The following is a 21,570-nucleotide window of genomic DNA, read 5'->3' on the forward strand; positions in this document are numbered from 1 at the left end:
CCTGAGGCTTAGCATATATAGCTTTTACAATGTTGAGGTAAGTTCCTGTTATCCCTAGTTTTTCTAGTGTTTTGAACATAAAGGGATGCTGTACTTTGTCGAATGCTTTTTCTGCATCTATCGAGACGATCATATGGTTCTTATCTTTAAGTCTATTGATGTGGTGAATAACATTTATTGATTTCCGTATATTGAACCAGCCTTGCATCCCAGGGATGAATCCTACTTGATCATGGTGCACAATTTTTTTGATAAGTTTTTGTATCCGAGTGGCCAGAATTTTATTCAGGATTTTTGCATCTAGGTTCATTAGAGATATTGGTCTGTAGTTTTCTTTCTTTGAAGTGTCTTTGTCTGGTTTAGGTATCAGGGTGATGTTGGCCTCATAGAATGAATTTGGAAGTTCTCCCTCCTTTTCTATTTCCTGAAGTAGCTTGAAAAGTATTGGTATTAGTTCTTCTTTTAAGGTTTTGTAAAATTCTGCTGTATACCCATCCGGTCCTGGGCTTTTCTTGGTTGGTAGTCTTTTGATGGCTTCTTCTATTTCTTCCTTTGTTATTGGTCTGTTTAAATTGTGTGTGTCTTCCCGACTCAATCTGGGCAGATCATATGACTTAAGAAATTTATCGATATCTTCACTGTCTTCTATTTTATTAGAATATAGGGTTTCAAAATACTTTCTAATTATCTTCTGTATTTCTGTAGTGTTTGTTGTGATATTGCCTTTTTCATCCCGTATGTTAGTAATTTGAGTTTTCTCTCTTCTTCTCTTTGTTAGCATGGCTAAGGGTCTGTCGATCTTATTTATTTTTTCAAAGAACCAACTTTTAGTTTTATCAATTTTTTCAATGGTTTTTTTTGTTTCAATTTCGTTGATTTCCGCTCTGATTTTAATTATTTCTTGTCTTCTGCTATATTTGCTGTTGTTTTGCTCTTCCTTTTCTAGGGTTTTGAGATGTAGTGTGAGTTCATTTATTTGTTGTTTTTTTCTTTTTTTGAGGAATGAACTCCAGGAAATGAATTTCCCTCTTAAAACTGCTTTCATTGTGTCCCATAGATTCCGGTATGTTGTATCTGAATTGTCGTTTATCTCTAAGAATTTTTTGATTTCCTCCTTTATGTCTTCTTTAACCCATTGATCATTCAGTAACATATTGTTTATTTTCCATGTGATGCAGGATTTTTCCTTCCTTCTTTTATCATTGATTTCCAGTTTCATTCCATTATGATCAGTTATGGTGCATGGTATTATCTCCACACCTTTATATTTACTAAGAGTTGCCCTATGGCATAATATATGATCTATCTTTGAGTAAGATCCATGTGCTGCTGAGAAGAACGTGTATCCACTTGATGATGGTTGATATATTCTATATATGTTGGTTAAGTCTAGGTTATTGATTGTATCATTGAGTTCTATAGTTTCTTTATTCAGCTTTTGTCTGGAGGATCTGTCTAATGGCGAGAGCGGTGTGTTGAAGTCACCCATAATTATTGTGTTGTGGTCTATTTGACTCTTGAAATTGAGGAGAGTTTGTTTTATGAACATTGCAGCACCATTGTTTGGTGCATACAAATTGATAATTGTTGTCTTGTTGGTGGATGGTTCCTTTTAACAGGATATAGTGTCCTTCTTTATCCCTTTTGATTAACATAGGTTTGAAGTTGATTTTATTCCATATGAGTATGGCCACTCCTGCTTGCTTCCGAGGGCCATGTGAGTGGTATGATTTTTCCCAACCTTTCACCTTCAGCCTGTGTATGTCTTTTCCTATCATATGAGTCTCCTGAAGGCAGCATATTGTTGGATTTGTTTTTTTGATCCAGGTTACTAGCTTGTGTCTCTTGATTGGTGAGTTTAGTCCATTATCATTTAAGGTTACAATTGAAATATGATTTGTACTTCCAGTCATGTTTATTTATTTATTTATTTTAGTTTGGCTAGTTTTTACTTTTTGGTTATTTTCCTCCCCCTTTACTGAGATACCTCCCGCTGTTAGTTTGGGGCACTATTTTTCCATTCCTCTTCTTGTAGAATTTTGCCCAAAATGCTTTGCAGTGCTGGTTTTCTGGCTGCAAATTCTTTTAGCTTTTGTTTATCGTGAAAGATTTTAATTTCATTGTCAAATCTGAAGCTTAATTTTGCTGGATACAGTATTCTTGGTTGGAATCCATTATTTTTCAGCGTTTGAAATACATTGTTCCAGGACCTTCTTGCTTTCAAACTCTGTGATGAAAAATCCATAGTTAACCTAATTGGTTTACCCCTGAATGTAATCTTCCTCCTTTCTCTCGTAGCTTGTAATGTTCTCTCCTTGTTCTGTATGTTGGCTATCTTCATAATTATATGTCTTGGAGTTGGTCTATTACGGTTTTGGATGTTTGGGGTCCTGTAGGCTTCCAGGATTTGGCAATCCATTCCATCTTTCATCTCTGGGAAGTTTTCTAGGATTATTTCATTTAATAAATTGTCCATTCCTTTGGTTTGAACCTCTGTGCCTTCTTCTATCCCAATGACTCTCAAATTTGGTTTTTTGATGAGATCCCATATCTCTTGGATAGATTGCTCGTGAGATTTAATCATCTTTTCTGTGTTGACTATATTCTTTTCAAGTTTATAAACTTTGTCTTCATTATCTGATGTTCTGACTTCTACTTGATCTAGTCTATTTATAATATTCTCGTTAGAGTTTTTAATCTGGTTTATGGTTTCTTGCATTTCTAGGATTACTGTTTGGTTTTTTTTTAAGATCTCTATCTCCTAGTAAAGCTCGTTCTTTGCAGTTTGAATTTGTTTGTTTAGTTCGTTTTCAAAATATACTTTCAATGTTTGGACTTGCTGTCTCATGTCTTCTCTAATATTCCGTTCCATCTGAGTTAGGTATGCCTTGATTTCTTTCCCTGTCCATGTTTCTGATGCTTCTAGGTCCTCCTGTAGATTTAAGTTGTCCTGCATTATCTGTAATCCTTTTTTCCCTTGTTTTTTCATGTTGTTCACATTACTTTCCAGCTCTGTTTGACTGCTTTGTAACTGCTTTCTCCTATACATTTGTTTTGGCTTTGTATATCTCTGTTGTCTCTCCTTTGTGGTGGGAGATTATGCCTAGAGATGTTGGGCTTTATTGTACTTTAGAGCTGATTCATTCAATTTATAAAGGGTTTCTGGATTCTGTATGCATATAGTGATCTGTTGTTTGTTCTTAGGACTTTAGGTTAGGTGCTATGAAGGTATAAAGGTTAGTATGTCTTGGTTACTTTAGAAGGTTGCTCTACTGAAGGGGGATACTAACCGTCGATTGGATCAGGGTGTTGGTAGTAGCTAGGTATTTAGGAGCCCTATAGACAGCCTCAAAACATTCACCTATTTGCATTTAGACAATTACACATAATGGAGGACATAATGCTTGGGATGAAAGTTGGGGGGAAGGGGAAGGAAGGTGCTCTTGAAAAGAAAGAAAGAGAGGGAGATAGATAGCATAGAAGAGAATGGAAAGTACAATAAAACTTGAAAGGGGAAAGAAAAAGGGAAAAGGGGGGAGAAAAAATAAAATAAAATAAAATTAGGTCTTAGAGATCCATTTTCTTCTCTTCCCGTAGGTAGAGCTGTGCCCTCCGAGCTGAGTTTTGCCCTCAAAGTGTCGACAGCAATCCCTGTAAGGCGGCTCCTGGGAGTCTCTCAATCCTGTTGGTCCAGAGCCGTTTCACTTCTACGGCCCCTCCTCCCCTTCCTCCTGCCAGCCAGCCAGGTCCTGCTCACCGGAGTTGGTTCCCCAAGGATCTGGTTACACTTTCAGCCCCACCGCGTGCCCTGTTTCCCGAACAACTGAGCACTCTCTCTGTCATTCATCTAAGCCCCAGTGCTGTGGAGCTGTGGTCTGGGAGTCAATAGTTTAATTTTTCCGGACCTCTTTGGTGGGCACGCCCTCGGAAGCTGGTGGTAAGACCTTGGGTGTCGCCACTGGTGGTAATGGGAGTTGGGGGTCGAGGACCCCCTCTGCTTCCCTCAGCCCCTACAATCACGACCACTCTGCTGGCAGTAGGAGGGGTTGGGGGTCTGGAGTGTCCTCTGTTTCCCTTCGCCCCTACCGTCACGCCCTCTCAGTTGGCGGTTGGGGGAGTTGGGGGTGGGGAGTCTTCTCTGCTTCCCTCCGCCCCTACAGTCACGCCCACGTCACTGGCAGTAGGGGGAGTTGGGGGTCGGGAGTCCCTTGGCCCTTACGGTCACGCCCACGGAGAGATTTTTGAAGTTTCCCGGTTGTTTGTGTCTGATGTGGGTGGGAGTCACACACCTGCTAAAGTAGATTCCACTGGGAAGGAATCTCGTTGGCCGAACTTTGGTGACTTCCCCTCTCTGCTATGGCGGGCCCCTGGCTCCTTGCCGGAGTGTCCGAAGGGAGGGGTGGGATTGGCTTGTCTCTGGTCTAACTCAATCTCTGGTTTTAGTTCCCAGTTCACTATTTCATAAAGGCTTGGTTAGAGTCCCCTCACGTTGCCTCCTGAGCCGGGCGGGCGGGGCCGTTCCCAGAGCCAGGCGGGCAGGTCAGTCTCATTTCATATAAAGAAAACATTTATCATTTGTGCCGTTTATTTGGCATTTACCACTTATTCCTTTATAGGTCATCTTTTTATGCAATGAATTTCTAGCCTTTCACAATCAGAATGTAAGTCACTTTAGGACGTGGATCCTCTCCTATGGTTTGCAATTCTCTCTCCTCCCCCTCTGCAAGGTGTCAAGGCTTATTCAGATGAGTTCCTGGCTTTGCTCTTTCTATTCTTCTTTATTCACAGGGATAATCTAACTGAGGCAAAAGTAAGTTACAATCCTTCAAAAATCAGCACTTGGGGGCTCATTTTCAAAGCTATTCCAATACGGAGGAGATGCTTTCAAGTTTGACAACTGGTCTTCTATTCCCAAGCTGGACCCCCAAAGTCCTCAGGTACACAGTCTACCCTGAATTTTATTGCTATTCCCATGTTCTTTATCTGATAATTTTTTATAATATCTCAGTTTCTCCTAGGGTTGGGGGGAAAAGCAAAGTTGAGATTGGCTTTCTCCCTAAATAGAAATCCGAATTGCAATTTATACCTCAGAGCTTTCCCATCCTGAGGCAAAGATACTTACTTGTTTTTTTGTTTTGTTTTGTTTTAATTCCAGCATCTGACAATTGTCGGTAAGATCTGCCCCAGAGAAGCCAAACTTACAGTTGTGTGCTTGCTGGCAAAGCAGCCCTGGTAGCACAAGGGGAGTACTCCAAAGAACAATTGTGGGTACTATAAAGTGAAGGTGGAAAGCAATGAAACACAGAAATAGTAAAAAGTGTTCTGAGGGTATTTGGTCAAAACACTCACGGTGTCCCCTTCAGCTCTACTCACCAGAAGCAGCTTGCAAGAGAAGACTGTGGTAAACTGGGTGCCCTAATACACAGCCTCGGACAGTGACTTTGATGGCCCAGCACTTACCTGTGATGTGTACAGCTAAAGTTACAAGAAGGAGAAAACAAGGTGATATAAGCATGGAGCCCTCCATCCTGGGAGCAGAGTACTAGGAAAGGTGCCAGAGCTACAATAGAAGATATCTGATAGGATAGCTAGAGCTGCAGAGGTGATGAAGGTCAATGTCAAAGAGAAGGACGGCAATGTTAGCACTTCCGACTGTGACATTCTGAAAGAACTGAGAGGAAGAAACTCGGACAGATGCTGCTGCAGTTCTCTGGACTAGACCTCAGCTAGAGAAATTCTATTTTAATAGGAGATTAGTGTGGCTTGGGGAAAGATAGATGACAATCTCATTTTGCTGTCACAGTGCTATTACTGAGTCCAAATAAGAGTTAAAATTATTATCAGACATTATGGGTAAAAATTAAAGATATTCAACCTATCTTTTCACTTCCTACCAGCAAATCTGTGCAAAGTGTTGCTGTCCAGGTCAAAAGTCTTTTCATTCATGTACTACAATTTACATTGCTACAGAGGGAGGTGGGATTTTGTTTGTTTGTTTGTTTGTTTTGCCAGTAATTTGCCTAATTAATGTCTTCTATTCATGTTGTATATAAAACTATATCAGAAATCACAAAACTATTTTTTGCATTTTATAGATATACTTTAAACTGAATACCACACTTGATGGACATAAAAGAGAAAAAGGAAGGTTCTTGGTTTCAAAAGAATCAACATGCATGCAAATAATAAGCACAAGTTTCAGTTTAATTGTTACTCGTGGGAAGAATGAAAGGAATTGGATTTGGAAGGGGTACCTATGCTTTTTTTGTGTACTCAATATATTTTGCAACAAAAATCCAAATAATTAAATGGAAATAAATACAAGCAATGGTATTTCTTTGCCTCACTCTGAAGGATCAACCTTGGACAATACTTCGGTGTATATTTCATTTCATTTGGGACATTGTGTAAAGATGCTGCAGCCTAGAATACATTTAATTTGATACGTCATTTAAAGATGCTGCAGCCTAGAATTTATAGGGACAAACCAATTAAACAGTAAAAAGTCAATTAGAGAGATATTTAAATGGCGACTGTATGTGGAGTTATAAGGAATATGAGTTATTTGTATGATTTTGGAGTTTCTAGGAAAATTGCTTGCTCTCCTACTCTAGAGTCCCCAAGCTACATTTTAGGACAATTTCTAAGTCCCCATATAGATCATTAGCTCAAATTTTCAGTTCCCAATTCAGTATGTGAAATGAAAGAGTCAATCAGTAAGTGTTCCAACAAAGCCTTTTCTAAGTACTTTTATGCCAAACACTATATGTGCCAGACAGCTAATTAAGAGATAGGCCATGTCCTCCAAGAGCAGATTGTTATTATAATAAGATGATAATAGCTAACATTTATTGAGACCTTTAGTAATGCTTATGCTGGGTGCTAAGTATTTTATCTGCATGATCTCATTAAATCCTTAGGACATCCCTATGAGGGAGGTACCATTACCCCCAATATAAAGATGAAGAAGCAGAAGTTTCCAGAATAAATAACTGAGGGTTAGTTGGAGCTGAACAAAGATCAGAACCCAGGACTTACTGATTATAAAATCTGTATGCCTCATCACTAAGGTACATGGCAAAAATCAATGAAAAAGTTTCTATGGAAATCGTAAAGAAAAAATTACTAGCTCTAGCTATAGAACTTAATGATAGGTTCAAAGAAAATGATTGACTGGACAGAATTTTAAGAATAGATAGGTGCCAAAAAACATTTCAGAAAGAGACATGGTGATGTATGCCTGTAATCACAGTGGTGCATGCCTCCAGTATTAGCTATTCGAGAGGTTGAGGCAGGAGGATTGCAAATTCCAAGCCAGTTTACTGCTTCAAAAAGAAAAAGGGGCTGGAGATAAAACTCAGTGATAGAACACTCAGAGCACTTGCTTAGGATGTACCAGCCCCTGGGTTTAATCGTTAACACTGTCAAAAAAAAAAAAAAAAAGAATTCCAAAAAACTTTAACAGATGTATTAGATAGACAATATTATGTGTAAAGATGTGTAAATAGCTTTCTGTGTTTCAGTGATGCATGCATTTGGGTTCTTAAATAATATCAGCAAGATGCTTAGTTGTTACCAAGTCATTTACCTAAGACTCATTTACATGTAAAATGAGAGGCTTCAACTAGAGTACCCTAGGATTGTGATTCTACAGAACCAGAGGCGTGGGGTATAGCTCAGTGATGGAGTGCTTTCATGTGCAAGGTCCTGGGTTCAGAACAAAAAGTTTCCTGGTTCAGTGCTGGAAAAAAAAAAAGTAAATGGAAGTAGGTAACTTCTGATCTTGACAAGTTTGAAGTGATAGTTGAGAACATAGAGCACATGCACAGGAAAATAGATTGACATGTATACTTGTAACTTAAAAAGAAATATTACCAAAGAATAAAACAATAACAAAAAACCAGAAAAAGGAAAAAGAAAAGAACCTAAAGAAAAGATCAGGTCTGGTGTACTTAAATGGAAAACCCAAGATCACACACCATTAATAAGTAGGAGGAAGGTGAGTCTGGAGATCGAATAAGAAAAGGATAGAAATTCTCTCTTATGTAGAATTGTGTGTAAGAGGAAATTTTGTTTTTAGTTTTTCATTTAAAAATAACTGATTATCAAGAATACTGGTGCATTTCTCCTTACAGTCATATGATGAGCATTCCAATATTTATAACTATTTTGTGTGACTGCTTGAAATCTTTCCAGGTTATGTAAATTCTATAATTCCTTTAAATTTTATCAAGAGGGCGGTATTGGGAGGTTACTGAAAGGGTTATCAGAAATTAAACATAATTGCTGTTTGTATCACTATGGGAACCATATGTAAAGTATCACCAAGGTTACAAGTATAAACATCTATGACTCAAATTATTGCAAAACATTACCATATTTGGGTAAGGTTTTTAGAGGAACAGAGCAGCCAGTTAATCAAGCAACAACATTTACTGAGTACCCACTGTATATATTACACGGTGACACATTAGGTGTCACTGAGTAAAAATAAAAATATAATTGGAGGAAAAAGCCTAAAACCCAGGAATACATTGATGCAGCAGGTACTGTAAACTGAATGGATGGGATGGCAGAGAAATCATCTTCACTCAAATTTTATTTGGTGGAGCGTGCCTAGACTTTAAAGAGGGAGAAAGAAAATCTTGTAGTGGAAAGAATATGAGATATAGACTGAATTATTCCAATCCCAACTTGATCTCTTAGAAGTTTTGTAGCACTGGACAAATCATTTAGCCTCAGTTTTTCTTCTGTAAAATGGGTGTAATAATACAAATAAGTACCTTACTTCATGAAGTTACAATGAGAAATCAACAAAGCAATGACTTGTAAACTGTAAAAGAGTAAACATGGTATTGATTTATATCCAGTGAGGCCCTTGAACAGTGTGGTTTATTATCTTTCATGTCTTCTTCACAACATCTAACTTCAACAGGATACCTGCTTTTTCCTGCATGTGTCAGCATGCTTCCTCTTCCTGTTCTCTCTCCAAATGAACACTCAGAAAATTACTTAATAATAGTGTCTTGCACCTGAATAGTTATTTGAACTCTTTAAGGTATTCTTACATGTCAATTATATGCAGCTGTCAAATTCGTCCTGCTGGACATATTCCTGATAAAGTCATATCACGGTTCAAATGTTTTCAACAGCCTCTTATTTTCTACTGAATAAAGTCTTGACTTCCATCTAAAGCCTTGCTTCTTAAAGTGTGGTCTTAAGACCAGTAGCATTGGCCTAACCTGGAGCTTGTCAGGAATGCAGATTCTCCAGTCCCATCTCAACCCTATCAAATTAGCAACTTCACTTTAACAAATTTCCAGTTGATTCACATATATAGTTTTTTTTTGGTTTTTTTTTGTTTTTTTTAAATATTTATTTATTTATTTTAGTTTTCGGCAGACACAACATCTTTGTTTGTATGTGGTGCTGAGGATCGAACCCGGGCCGCACGCATGCCAGGCGAGCATGCTACCGCTTGAGCCACATCCCCAGCCCCCACATATATAGTTTTGACAACAACTTTATCCTCTTGTAAACTTGAAGCCTCAGTGGTAGTTGCCAAACTTAGCAAATAAAGGACAGCCAGTAAAATTTGAAATGATAATGGCTTAATATCTCTCAAGTGCTTCATGAAAAAATACTTGTAATTTAAAATATTAATTGTTTGTGTGCAAAATCTCTTAGGTGTCCTAAATATAATCTGGCAAGCCGATTCAGGAGGGTAGGCTCTATGTCTAACATTATATTGTATTTCCCTGCAATAGTACAATGTTTTCCCTAAGTGCTCAATGTTTGTTTAATGAATAGTTAGCTTCATTACGATTTCTGTTTTTTGTTTGTTTTCAACATTGTATATCCCCAGAGACTAACCCTGTGACGGGTACATAATAAAAGTCCAATAAGTATTTGTTGGATGAATAAATGAATATATCAAGAGCAATCTCACAATTATGGACTAGGTTGTGTGTGTGCATATTTTAATTAAAGCTGAGTATTTTTCCTATATTTAAACTGTTTTAAATTGGTTCAGCTTTTCACATTTCAGCTGGCAGAGTTCAGGCCTTGGTGGGAACATAATCAAAGGCTCAGAACGTACTCATCACAGACGGGGTCCATCTGGTCATCAGTTAGGAGAGAACCCTATACTCAGGATGCTGACAAGCCTGCAGCAGGCGGGTAGCAGACACCGCCCCCTCCCGGCGCCGCGCACGCGCACCGCACAGCCGAGCCATCCCTGAAGGCCGGGCGGGGGAGGCGGGGCTCTAGGGGCGCGTGCGCGGCAGCTTGGGCGACGGGCCCCTCCCTTGGCGGGGGCGCGCGGCGCGGAGGACCGCACGAAAAGGGGGAAGTCAGGTGGCCGCTGCCGCCGCCGCCACGGTTTGTCGCCAGAAGGAAGATGGCGGATCTGGAGGAGCAGTTGTCTGATGAGGAGAAGGTAAGAGCAGCGGGGGCGGCGGAGCCGATCCGGTGGAGCCAGCAGCACCGCGTCATATGGGCCCTGAGTCTGGCCTCCAGGGAAGGGCACTGGCTATACGCTCGGTGCCCTTCCTCCCGCCTGGTTGCGCCCGAGTGCCTGCCCCTGTCAGTCACCCGAGGCCCCGCGCGGGGGCAGGTCTCTTCCAGGCCTGCTAACTCCGCTCCTTGTAGGGTGTGTGTTCCGAAAATAGGAAGCGGGAGCGAGCGGACGGCCGCGGGCCTGCGCGGCGGGCGGGGGCGGGGGCGCGGGCGGCGGCCGCGGGGGACCCACTAAGGTCCCTGGCCGTGTGCTAGAGACTGGAGACCTTGGAGGGGCTGTGACCTGGCCCCGAGCGGCCCAAGGGCAGTACCCTGCCCAGCGGCCTGGCCTGGGAGTGTGGCCCGGCGAGGGGAAAAATCGCTTAGGAAGCAGACCTTCACTTCTGCCGCCTTATTCCCCTCCCCAAAAAGAAGTGCTTCCTTTCCTGATTCTCTAGGGTGTTTCCTTTCCCGTGGAGGTCTCTACCTTCCGTCCTTCCAAACACACACACGGCCGTCTTTTTTTTTTTTTTTTTTCTTTCTTCTTTTTTGGCTTTTGCTGTAAGCTTTGCAGTTCCCATGTTCCCTGGAAGGTAGTAGAGTTGTTCACATAGAGATCCCCCCACTCCCATATCTGTTTTCTGCCCAGGATGGCAGTTGTCCCCCTGGGGGCCGATTTGGTAGCAGCACCCGGTCTTGTAGGACTTCTAAAGAGAGGAGATGGTGCAACTCCTTTTACTGTGTGTTAGATGAAGTGACAGCATTGGAACCAGATAAACGATTCAAGTTCTAAGACATTTAAAATTAGAAATCTTATCACTGAAGTAGTTCTCTTTTATTTGCTGGTTTCCTTTGGCAACTTTGAAGGCTCCATACCCGGGAGGTGGGTAAGGTGGAAGGGAGGAATTCTGCAGATTTTGAATATTTCTTGGAAAGGACCTTGACTTTTTTTTTTTTTTAACTGAGAAGTAACTGACATGAATATATCATGATAGCTACAGTTTTGGAGATATCCAGACTCTTAATTTAACAGTGCTTCATTTTTTAAGATCTGAAACAGTAAAGTCATATAAGAAACATGTACAGTTATATTATGGTGTTTAGGAAATGCCAGTGTCGCTTAAGGAGATTTCAGTTAGAGCCCTCTGTTTTTATATTCTGTGTTCTTGCACCTGAATGTAAAGTTCTTTTTCCTTCCTGATGTGAGCGTGCGGAAGTCAACCTAATCTTCATTTTTGGAAGTCTTTTTTTTTTTTTCTCCCCGTTTTGTACTGTATAGTTCTCTGAAATCCAAAGACCAAATAGGTAGGTAGATCCCTATATCCTCCAAAGTCGCTTTGCAGTAAGCGACTTTTTTCTCTTTAGAAAGAGAGTGTCATTTTTTTCCCTAAGGTTCTTAAGTGGTTATTAGTATCTCAAGTATCTTGAAACCTGAGGTGAGTGTATTCAGCATGGTAGTTGATATAGACATGCCAGTGTGTTGAAAGGCCTAAAATAATTTTTTTTTCAAAATGAGATAGAAGATTATATATTATCTGGCACTCAGGACATTAAGCTTCATGAAGAGGTGTTGTGTTTGTCTACTAATATAATATTCTATGAGTAAATGAATGAAAAGTCTAAATTTAATTTTGATTTTTTTTAATTTGAAGTTTTGTAAGAATATAGATATTTTACAGAAGATTTTATCACTATTTTCTAATCTTAAAAACACTGACCAAAGTTTGGATTAAATTCAAGTAACCATTTAAGTGAAATTTTAACATTCTAGTCACTTTATATTTAGGTATTATTTTAATCTTTTGGGAGGAGGATGTTGGGTTTAGGATCAGAAATGGAGAGAGTTTAGAGACGATATTTTTGAACTAATACTTAAATTGTATTACACTTCATGATGTCTTATTTTTAATTTTCAAAAAATAAGCTTTTAGTACTTTTAAGCTTTTGAAATTTCCATTATAGATTGCAGATATAAGGAAAGAAGCTGTTAAGATGTGTGCTACAATCATGTGTATGCCTGGCTCAGTTAGACAGATACATTTGTTACTTAATTTTTTTAAAATCAGGTTTAAAACCTTTAAGTAATTCACCCAAGGACACCTAGCTAGGAAGTGGCAGAGATGGAATTTAAACGCAAATTTGTCTGAATCCAAATCTAAGGTTCTTGTTCTTATGCTTCCTTAAGCAAAATTGATTTTAGGACTCTTCTGGTTTTGTATGTTGGTTTTTAATTTGTTGACAGCTTATATTGTATTTTTTAATTTTTTTTAAGTTGTAGATGGACACAATACCTTTATTTTATTTATTTGTTTTTATGTGGTGCTAAGGATCGAACCCAGTACCTCATGCATGCTGTGCAAGCACTCTGAAACTGAGCTGCAACCCCAGCCTTCGACAGTGTATTTTGAAAAAGAAAAAAAGTTTTTCTTTTTTTATTTTTTAAATAAAAATTTTACACACCTGACATTAAATAGTGTTGGGTTAGTTTATTGTTAACACATTTAAGTGCTTTATGCTTCTGATATATTTTCATGTATGCCCTATGGTGGAAAGTATTTTAGGAATTAACCTAGAATTATAGCTTTGCTTTTACAACTTGTATGCAGATGCTTTTTGAGGATTACCACTATGAAACCAACAAACTGGATTAATAGGAAATAACTTTAACTGAAGAAGCACAATGAAGTTCTTTAAATTAATTAATTGTACTGTATCCCACAGATTTATTTTACATTGTAATGGAAACTCGAGGCGAAAAGCAATTCACGTTTTCCATTCCTGGGTCAGCCATATGGTATGCTAAAGCATTTTTGTGAATTGGAAATAACATGAAATTTTGGTGTAACACTCAAATGAAAAGAACCATTATCAGGCTAGGGCTATCAGTGGCAAAGCGCTTGCCTAATACATGTGAGGCACTGGGTTCGACCCTCAGCACAACATAACAATTAACAAATAAAATAAAGGCATTCTGTCCATCTACAACTACAAAAAATAAAAAAGAAAGAAAGAAAGAAAAGAACCATTACCAAACTTTCCAGAAGGAAGATAGTCATTGATGGGAAAAGCTCTTCCTTTTTTCTTCTTCTTCCTTTCCCCATCCCTTATCCCCCAAATAACCCACTCCTATAGATTCAACTATTATGCCTTTGGAAATGTGTCTCAGGTACTTAGCTCTAGCTCTAAGTCTTCTCCTGAGCACTGACATTTTAATCTGCTGACGTGTTTATAGGAGATGGTTAACTAGATATTTTCAAATGGAGCTACCTCAAAGTAAATTTATAATCTTCCTTCATTTTTCCTCTACTCAAAGGAAAGCAGAAATCTATCTTCTCCTGCTCATTTTTCTCTTTATTTCTATTGTTGCATTCATCTAGGACTTTAAACTTCAGCTTTGTTTTAACTTTTTGTTTTTCCTGTACTTTATAATCTGTATTTTGCCACTTCGTTGTAAAAAAAAAAAATGCCTTATACAAATTATTTCTTGCTTGGAAAGTTAATTCATTTGTGTTAATATTTGGTTTACTACCTATCAGTTGACCAGATTATTTGGTGACAATACTTCATTGTGCATACAGAATGGAAATTGATTGTACCTGTTATGTGACAATATGACAACAGTAAAGGAAGGAAAATAAAGGAACAAAAGAGGGGTTAGAAATGTGTCACAACTTTTGTTTCCTTTCTGTTATATTTGTTATTGTTAGGTTTTTAATTGCAGTTTCTAGACTAAACCCCTCAGCTACCTATATCTAATCTGTACTTTAATATATTGGTTCTCTACTCTCAAATTTTTAGTGAATAGATCCTCCATTCCTTTACCGGGAAGCCCAACTCTTTAAATAGTATTAATGGCTTTGTATTCCATTCTAATCTCAATTGTTCTGACATTTTCAATACATTCAGACATCTAAATACTGGTCCACTTGTAGCAGCTTGAATGAATTATGTCAGCCTCAGTCTCCTCTGAAATTCGAGGACATTATAATAGTAAATGCCTTCTCCATTTAACTGATTATCAGTAGTGCCTGGCATATTGGCAGCACACTGATAAGTGGTAGATGTTTTTCTCTGATCCTGGCTTCTCATCCCTTTTGGAGTATTGGTACTGCTCTCAGGTCTGTCTCCTTTTTTTGGAAAGATGAACATTTTACTCAACCCTCAAGATTTAGCTCAGATCACATGGCCTATTTAATCTCTCTTCTGAACTCTATAACACATCATTAATATTAAATACAGTTTTGCTTAATAGTTCTTTTTTCCCCTTTTCTCTTGGAATCCCTAAGTACAGAAATAATGTCATTTTTTTAGCATCTATCATTATTCAGCATGTGATAAAGTAGAACAGTTCAATGAGTAAATGAACATAGAAACCATGGATTCGCAGAATTAAGAGAAAATGCTGCAGTGACGCAGGCCTGTCTGTAATCCCAGCTGCTTGGGAGTCTGAGGCAAGATGATCATGAGTTCCAAGCCAGTCTCAGCAAAAGTGAGGCACTAAGCAACTCAGTGAGACCCTGTCTCTAAATAAAATACAAACGAGGGCTGTGGATGTGGCTCAGTGGTCCAGTGCCCCTGAGTTCAATCCCTGGTACCTCCCACCCCCCAAAAAAAGAGGGGGAGAGAGAGGCAATGGAGCTAAGTGTGGTGGCATATGCCTGTAATACCACCATCTCTGGAGGCTGGGGCAGGAGGATTGCAAGTTCAAAGCCAGCTTCAGCAACTTAGTGAGACCCTAAGTAATTTAGCAAGACTCTGTCTCAAAATTAAAAAAAAAAAAAAAAAAAGAGCAGGGGCTGAGGATGTAGCTCATTGGTAAAGCACTGAGTTCAATAACCCATTACCAAGAAGAAGAAGAGAGAGGATGGTAAATTTTATGAAAAAAAAAGTAGTAATGCATATAATGTCAGGTTTTCAAAGGAAAAATCTATTGTGCCTAAATTTTTCATTCTTACATATTGTTATAGAATTTAAAGATTTAAAATGAAGTTCCTGGTGCTCTTTGAGGTACAGGTGATATTGGCCAGGGTTCAAATGGTAAATATTCTTTTTAGGCAGTTGATATACTTTTCCTTCACTATACAAATACAACTTTCTTCAGTTATATCAATATAACTTGATGTGTTAAAACAATATAGGCTGCCTTTATATTTCATCATAATTAATATAAAATTAGTAGTATTCCTATTAACCAAGGGGTAAACTCAACCAGTAAACTATTAATTTAGGATGTATTCATTCCTAATTTCTTTCAGTAGAAGAATTGTTATTTCACAAATACCTACTGTAGATAGGAACTTGGTGACAGCCATAACATTAGTGAATTTTTCAGATTTGGCACATTAAGGCAGATTTATAGTACATTTCAGTGCATTTGGGAACCATTTTTACATAGAATAAAGGTAACTCCATAGATAGAATATCGCATTTTAGTGTAATAATGCAGATATAAAAATGCTTGGAGCAGAGTACCAAAAATGATTGAAAAGCCCAATAGCAAAACCTGACCTGGATTTTATACTCTGTCCCAAAAGCCTAATCAATCCCCGGAAGTGATAATTTATTGCAGGAGATTTATGTATATTGAAGAAAATAGATCTTTGTTTTGTAAAGACTACTCTTCCAACAGGTTCCAAAAATACCATAGAGCCTGGCATGGTGGTACATATGCATAATCCTAACTACTTGGGAGGCTGAAGCAGGAGGATCACAACTTCAAGATTAGCCTGAGCAATGTAGAGAGACCCTGTCTCAAAACTAAAAAGGAGCAGAGATATAGCTCAGTGGTAGAGTGTTTGCCTAGCAAACAGGAAGCCCTAGTTTTAGTCTTTGGTACTGGGGTGGTGGGAGGACCAATAAAAACAACATTCATAGATTTGGTTCAAAAAAGAATTTCATAGATTTTATTTTGAATGTTAGATATACAATCTTTACATTCTTTCTCGTAGACACTTATTTATGTTCAACTATGACTCTAATGGCTGAGAACTTTTCTTTTTTTTTTTTTTTCTCTCTTTCTAACATCATTTTATTTATTTATTTATTATTTTTTTTTTTTTTTGGCTGAGAACTTTTCTATCACATTTTAAAATGTTCAGTGTTTCTCTTGAAAAAAAATCAATGGAAATAACTTGGGATAACCGTTTACCTTTACATTCATTCATTTACCAAATACAGGTTGGATGTCCCTTATTAGAAATACCTAGGATCACAAGTGATCCAGATTTCAGATTTTTTGATTTTGGTATACTTGTATGTAGATATCTTGGGGATGGAACCCAAGTCTAAACATGAAATTTATGTGTGTTTTATATATACCGTGTACATATAACCAGAAGGTCATATTTTTAAATTTTGTGCTTGGAACAGAATTTCATGGTGTGGAATTTTCCACTGTGGCATCATGTCGGAATTCACATTTTTGAGCATTTCAGTTTCAGACTTTTGGGTAGAAAAATTCATCATGACTTGACTTTGAGGGGTCAGCGGAGAAGAGAGACAAAAAGGGTAAGAGCGACCCTTGAGTAGAAATGTTGCACACTCAGAACAGAGTCAGAGTTTGCAAAGATGCTTTTGAGAAAGAGCAGTGCCCAGAAGGACTATGAGGTTGAAAAACACCTTTGGAATTAAGAGAAAGTGACAGGAAACAAATTTTATCCACTACATGCCAGGAACTTTAGCTCTCGATTGTCACAATAACCTTGTATTTTCCACTTTATGGATGGGAAAACTGGTGTAGATAAGGCATATTCTGTAAGTAGTGGACTGAGGGGCATCAGTGGCATTCAAGAGAACAGTTTTACCAGGCTTTGGAGTAAGGAGGGAGAAAAGCAGATTACCAGGGTCTGAAAATGAAAAGTATGTTTGTTTTCCCTCTTTCAGAAGTGACCTGTCATTCTTGTCTGCATTGTAAACTACCTATCCTTAAGTACCCAGACCCAAAGACTTCCCAGGTCTTCTTTTGTATCCTGACCTGTCTCAGCTCCCTTAGCAGTTTGTACCTACCTTTGTTTGACCATTTAGCAATTAGAATAGATTTTTCTGGTGTTCTTATTTCCTGTGTTCAGAGCCAGGCCCTGTGTCTTAGTCATCTCTGTAATTCCATTAGAGTTCCTAGCATATGTAAGATTAGATGTTTTCAATTCTGGCTGCAAGTAAAATCAACTGGAGACTTTATCTACGAACATAGACACACAGGCTCCACTCATGGGTGAGGCCATAAGTGTATTTTTTTGTAAACTACAACAAAAATACTTCCCAGATGACTTGAATATTTGAACATGCAATGTGGGGTTAAGTCTTATTGTAATAGGTGCTCAATAAATGTTGACCGAAGTACAAATTATTCTTGAAAAAATTAGGTAGGGAAACAAAAGAGAAAGAACAGTTTTTCCTATTTTATTTTAAGGATTTTTCTTAAAATAAATTTTTAATTGTAGATGGACATAATACCATTATTTTATTTATTTGTTTTTATTTGGTGCTGAGGATTGAACCCAATGTCTCCAACATGCAAGGCAAGTGCTCTGCCACTGAGCCACAATCCCAGCCCAGGATTTTTTTTTTTTTTTTTTTTTAAGACTGAAAATTTAGGGGTATTTCCTCCCTGAGGTAAATGATTCAAAGGAGAGAAAAAATTGAAGAAAAGAACAGTTTATATAACCTTTTCTTTCTCATTTCAGCCTACTTTGGGTTCATGGGTTTCTAAATGTTTTAAATAAATGATGAAACATCTTTAAAGAAGAATTGATTTTGAGTTAAATAGATGGCCTATATTTAGGTTAAGTCCTTGGGCTCTATTTTTCATTACCATTCAAAATGAGAATTATAAAAGAAAATTTGTTAAGAAAAAATTACTAAGACACATTACCACTCTTCAGTTTACTCATTAAAATAGATTAGTTTATAACACATACATTCAGTAGCAATCACTTGGTCATAACCTATTTAAATAGCATAAAGTTCAAAAAAATTTTTTTCTGTTCTTAGTTTACTTGTAACTCTCAACAAGGCATAAACAATTTTTAGAGAGTTGTGGGAAACAACTTCAAATAAGTCTCAGTATAGAAAGTAGAAAAGCGAGTAATAGCTCTTTTAACTTTACTACCAGTTTGTAAGGTAGTGACTCCTTTTAGTGAACATTCCTTAAGAATCAAGTGAAACCTGTGATTTCTTTCTCTGTTGTAAGACCAAACCTCAAATTTTCCATATGTAATCCCCTATAGGGCATGAGTGCAGTATCTGGTTTCCTATCAGAATCACCTAGATTCAAAGTATAGATTTTTAGGTCCTAGTTTGGGAGATTGATTTGGTAGGTTTGGAATGGAGCTTGGGAATGTGTTTTTTTTTTCCTAAAGCTTTTCTGGTGACTCTGACAGACATCCTTATTTGGGAAATTCCTACCCTAATATCTCTTTGATCACAGAGGAGATGTGTCATGTGTCATGATGTTCAACATGTAGACATTACAGAGCTTGTAGGTAGTGATCTGAGATAAAATACAATGTCTGACTCATTTGAATTTAAGATAAACATTCATTTTTAGTATACATATTTCCCATATAGTATACCTTTGAACTAATGGATAGTACACGACTGTTTGCCTCCAAATTTCATGGTTTCTGATGGCTTTTGTTTGTGGTATATATGCATGTGGTCCTGTGCACATGTTGTCTTTTTTTTTTTTTTTTTTTTTTGGTACTGGGGATTAAACCCATCTGTGCTTTACCACTGAACTATTCCCTTTTGATTTTTTTTATTTTGAGACAAGGTCTCACTAAGTAGCTAAGGCCCGTCTCAAACTTGCAATCTTCCTGCTTCAGCCTCCAGAGTTGTTGGAATTACAGTCAGGTGCTAATTCTCCCAGCTGTGTTGTCTGCTTTTTGTACTTTCATCTCCTCTTTCTTCAGTTGCTCAAGATTTTAAAATTAAAAAATAAATAAATATATATTTTTTGGTCAGCTTTCTATAATTATAGCCACTTTGATGAGAATTCCATTTCCTGCTAAAGAGATTGACAGCAGTTTATTAATAACATATACTTGAAAGCTTAGTGAAAGGGGACACAGCACTATGCTGGGCCACATAGGTGTTGCACTTGGGAAGAGTGAAAAAATGGACTGTGGGAGGTACGCTTTGTAGTAGCAAGAAGGTGGGGTGACCCCTGGTTCCTGAGGGATGTTTTGATTGGTTTGAGTAATTCACTGGACTGGCAGAAGCCTACTCCTGAGGCATAAGCAAGAACTGTGTCTGTTCCTTGTGATAAGCAGCTTGTTTGGCTCAGAGACCTTATCTGTGGAAGCAGAGCAAAGAGGGGAACTTACTATTCAAGACATATAGAGGACCTTAATTTTAGGCCTTAGACCATACATCTCAGTAATACTCTTATCGAAAGTATCACTAATACTACAATAATGAATGATTTATCAGGATATTTTTAATATTATGAGAGTTTCCTTTTCTTTATGACCATTTCTTCTGATAATTTGCAAAGGTTAAGATATTCTACTGCTGTGTGCAATTTTATCACAGTACATAAAAGGTGGCCAGATCATATACATGAAGTGGTATGGAGGTGTGAAAAACAAGAGCCCTTGTTTGAGAAACTGACTGGAGTGGTAAGGTTCTCGTACTGTGTGTATGTGGGAAAGAGTGGATATATTGAAGGAGCTAGAAAATGACAGAAAGAATAAGGGCAATAAGTTATTGTTCAAGTGCTTACTCTGTGCTAAGCCCTTGTCCAAGAATGTTATCTCACTTTCTGTAAGACAGGAAATAGTTTTGTTTGCTTAGGGTATACAGGTTGTAAGGAGTGGAACAGCTGTAGTCTGAACCCATGTAGTCTTACTTAAGAGCTTGTGCTGTTAACAGATTTTACAGCTTTGGAAGAGCCTTGTATGTCATACAAAGGGCATCATTTTGCTGCAGTGGGGAACCATTGGGTGATTTTTAAGCAGGGAAGGAACATTGGACCTTGCATTTAAAAATATCAGTCTGTGGGGAAAGTGGAAAGTAAATTTTGGAGAGGGGTGAGACTCGTTGAAGGGCATCTTTGTAAGGAGTATATCAAGCGTCTAACAACAGTACCTGAATGTGAATGGAATAGAGTGAGAAAAGGGGGTTATATTTGAGCAAGAAACATTCATTGTGTGACTGTGGAAGAGAGGGGGAAATGTGCAGTAATTTTTTTTTAAGGCGGTGCCAATAATTTCAAGAACAGAAAAGACTAGATTTGGGTTAACAGTCCAAAATATCTTTGAAGCAATTAAATGAAGATTTGTAATAGATAATTATAGTTAGGAAAACGGATCTTGGTTTTGGGAGACTGCAATAGGATTTGAGAGCTATCCTGTGGTGGTAATATAAGCAATGGAAGCAAGTAAGATTATCCAAAGATTTCTTTTGTCCCCAGCCTGTCTTTTGACAGATCATAAGAATACTGTTCTGTGTTGAGAGGCAGCTATGTAAAAATCCCTGGACTTTATCTGAAGACTTCATTTAAATCCCAATTCTGGATCACTGTTTCCACTTCCATAAATTAATAATAATAATAGCTGTGTCAAAGAATACTTGTAGGCAATATTTTTTTTAAAGAGAGAGGATTTTAATATTTATTTTTTAGTTTTCAGCGGACACGACATCTTTGTTTGTATGTGGTGCTGAGGATCGAACCCTGGCCGCACGCATGCCAGGCAAGTGCGCTACCACTTGAGCCACATCCCCAGCCCCTGTAGGCAATATTTTAATCTAACAGAGCCAAGGGTTTTTTAAAAAATTAAGAAATAATGACACATTTTATTTCCCTTAGTTTACCTTTTTAAAAATTGAGAGACCCTTGGTTCATTCCATAAAATTGAGGTTTATGAAGTTTAAAAAAAATAATATTTGGCTAGAGGTCATTTGCTTTGACTTAGATAAAAATCCAAATTTTAGTGGCACATAGTTACCATGTAACTAGGAGTTCAGCTTTTTCTCCTGTGTAGCTATCACCAGTGTTTGAGATGAGCAGGTCAAATGGAAGGGGAAGGGATATTGGTATATGGAAAGTGAATGCCCTGCAGACTTCGTAAAAGC

At 37.9% G+C, this 21,570-nt stretch overlaps 1 protein-coding gene across 1 annotated transcript in view; it reads left to right on the forward strand.

The window, feature by feature from the left end:
* The first annotated feature begins 10,275 nt into the window (after positions 1-10,275).
* Capza2 (capping actin protein of muscle Z-line subunit alpha 2) overlaps positions 10,276-21,570 on the forward strand; it is a 39,165-nt gene continuing 27,870 nt past the window's right edge. The window contains exon 1 of the mRNA XM_046422439.2: positions 10,276-10,438. Within this exon, the coding sequence (XP_046278395.1) occupies positions 10,400-10,438 (39 nt within the window). The 5' untranslated portion in view covers positions 10,276-10,399. The remainder of the gene's footprint in view (positions 10,439-21,570) is intronic.

This window comes from Marmota monax, unplaced genomic scaffold (assembly GCF_021218885.2).
Source record: "Marmota monax isolate L192 unplaced genomic scaffold, Marmota_monax_Labrador192_F-V1.1 WCK01_AAM20220418_F8-fsc00027, whole genome shotgun sequence".
Taxonomy (NCBI): domain Eukaryota; kingdom Metazoa; phylum Chordata; class Mammalia; order Rodentia; family Sciuridae; genus Marmota; species Marmota monax.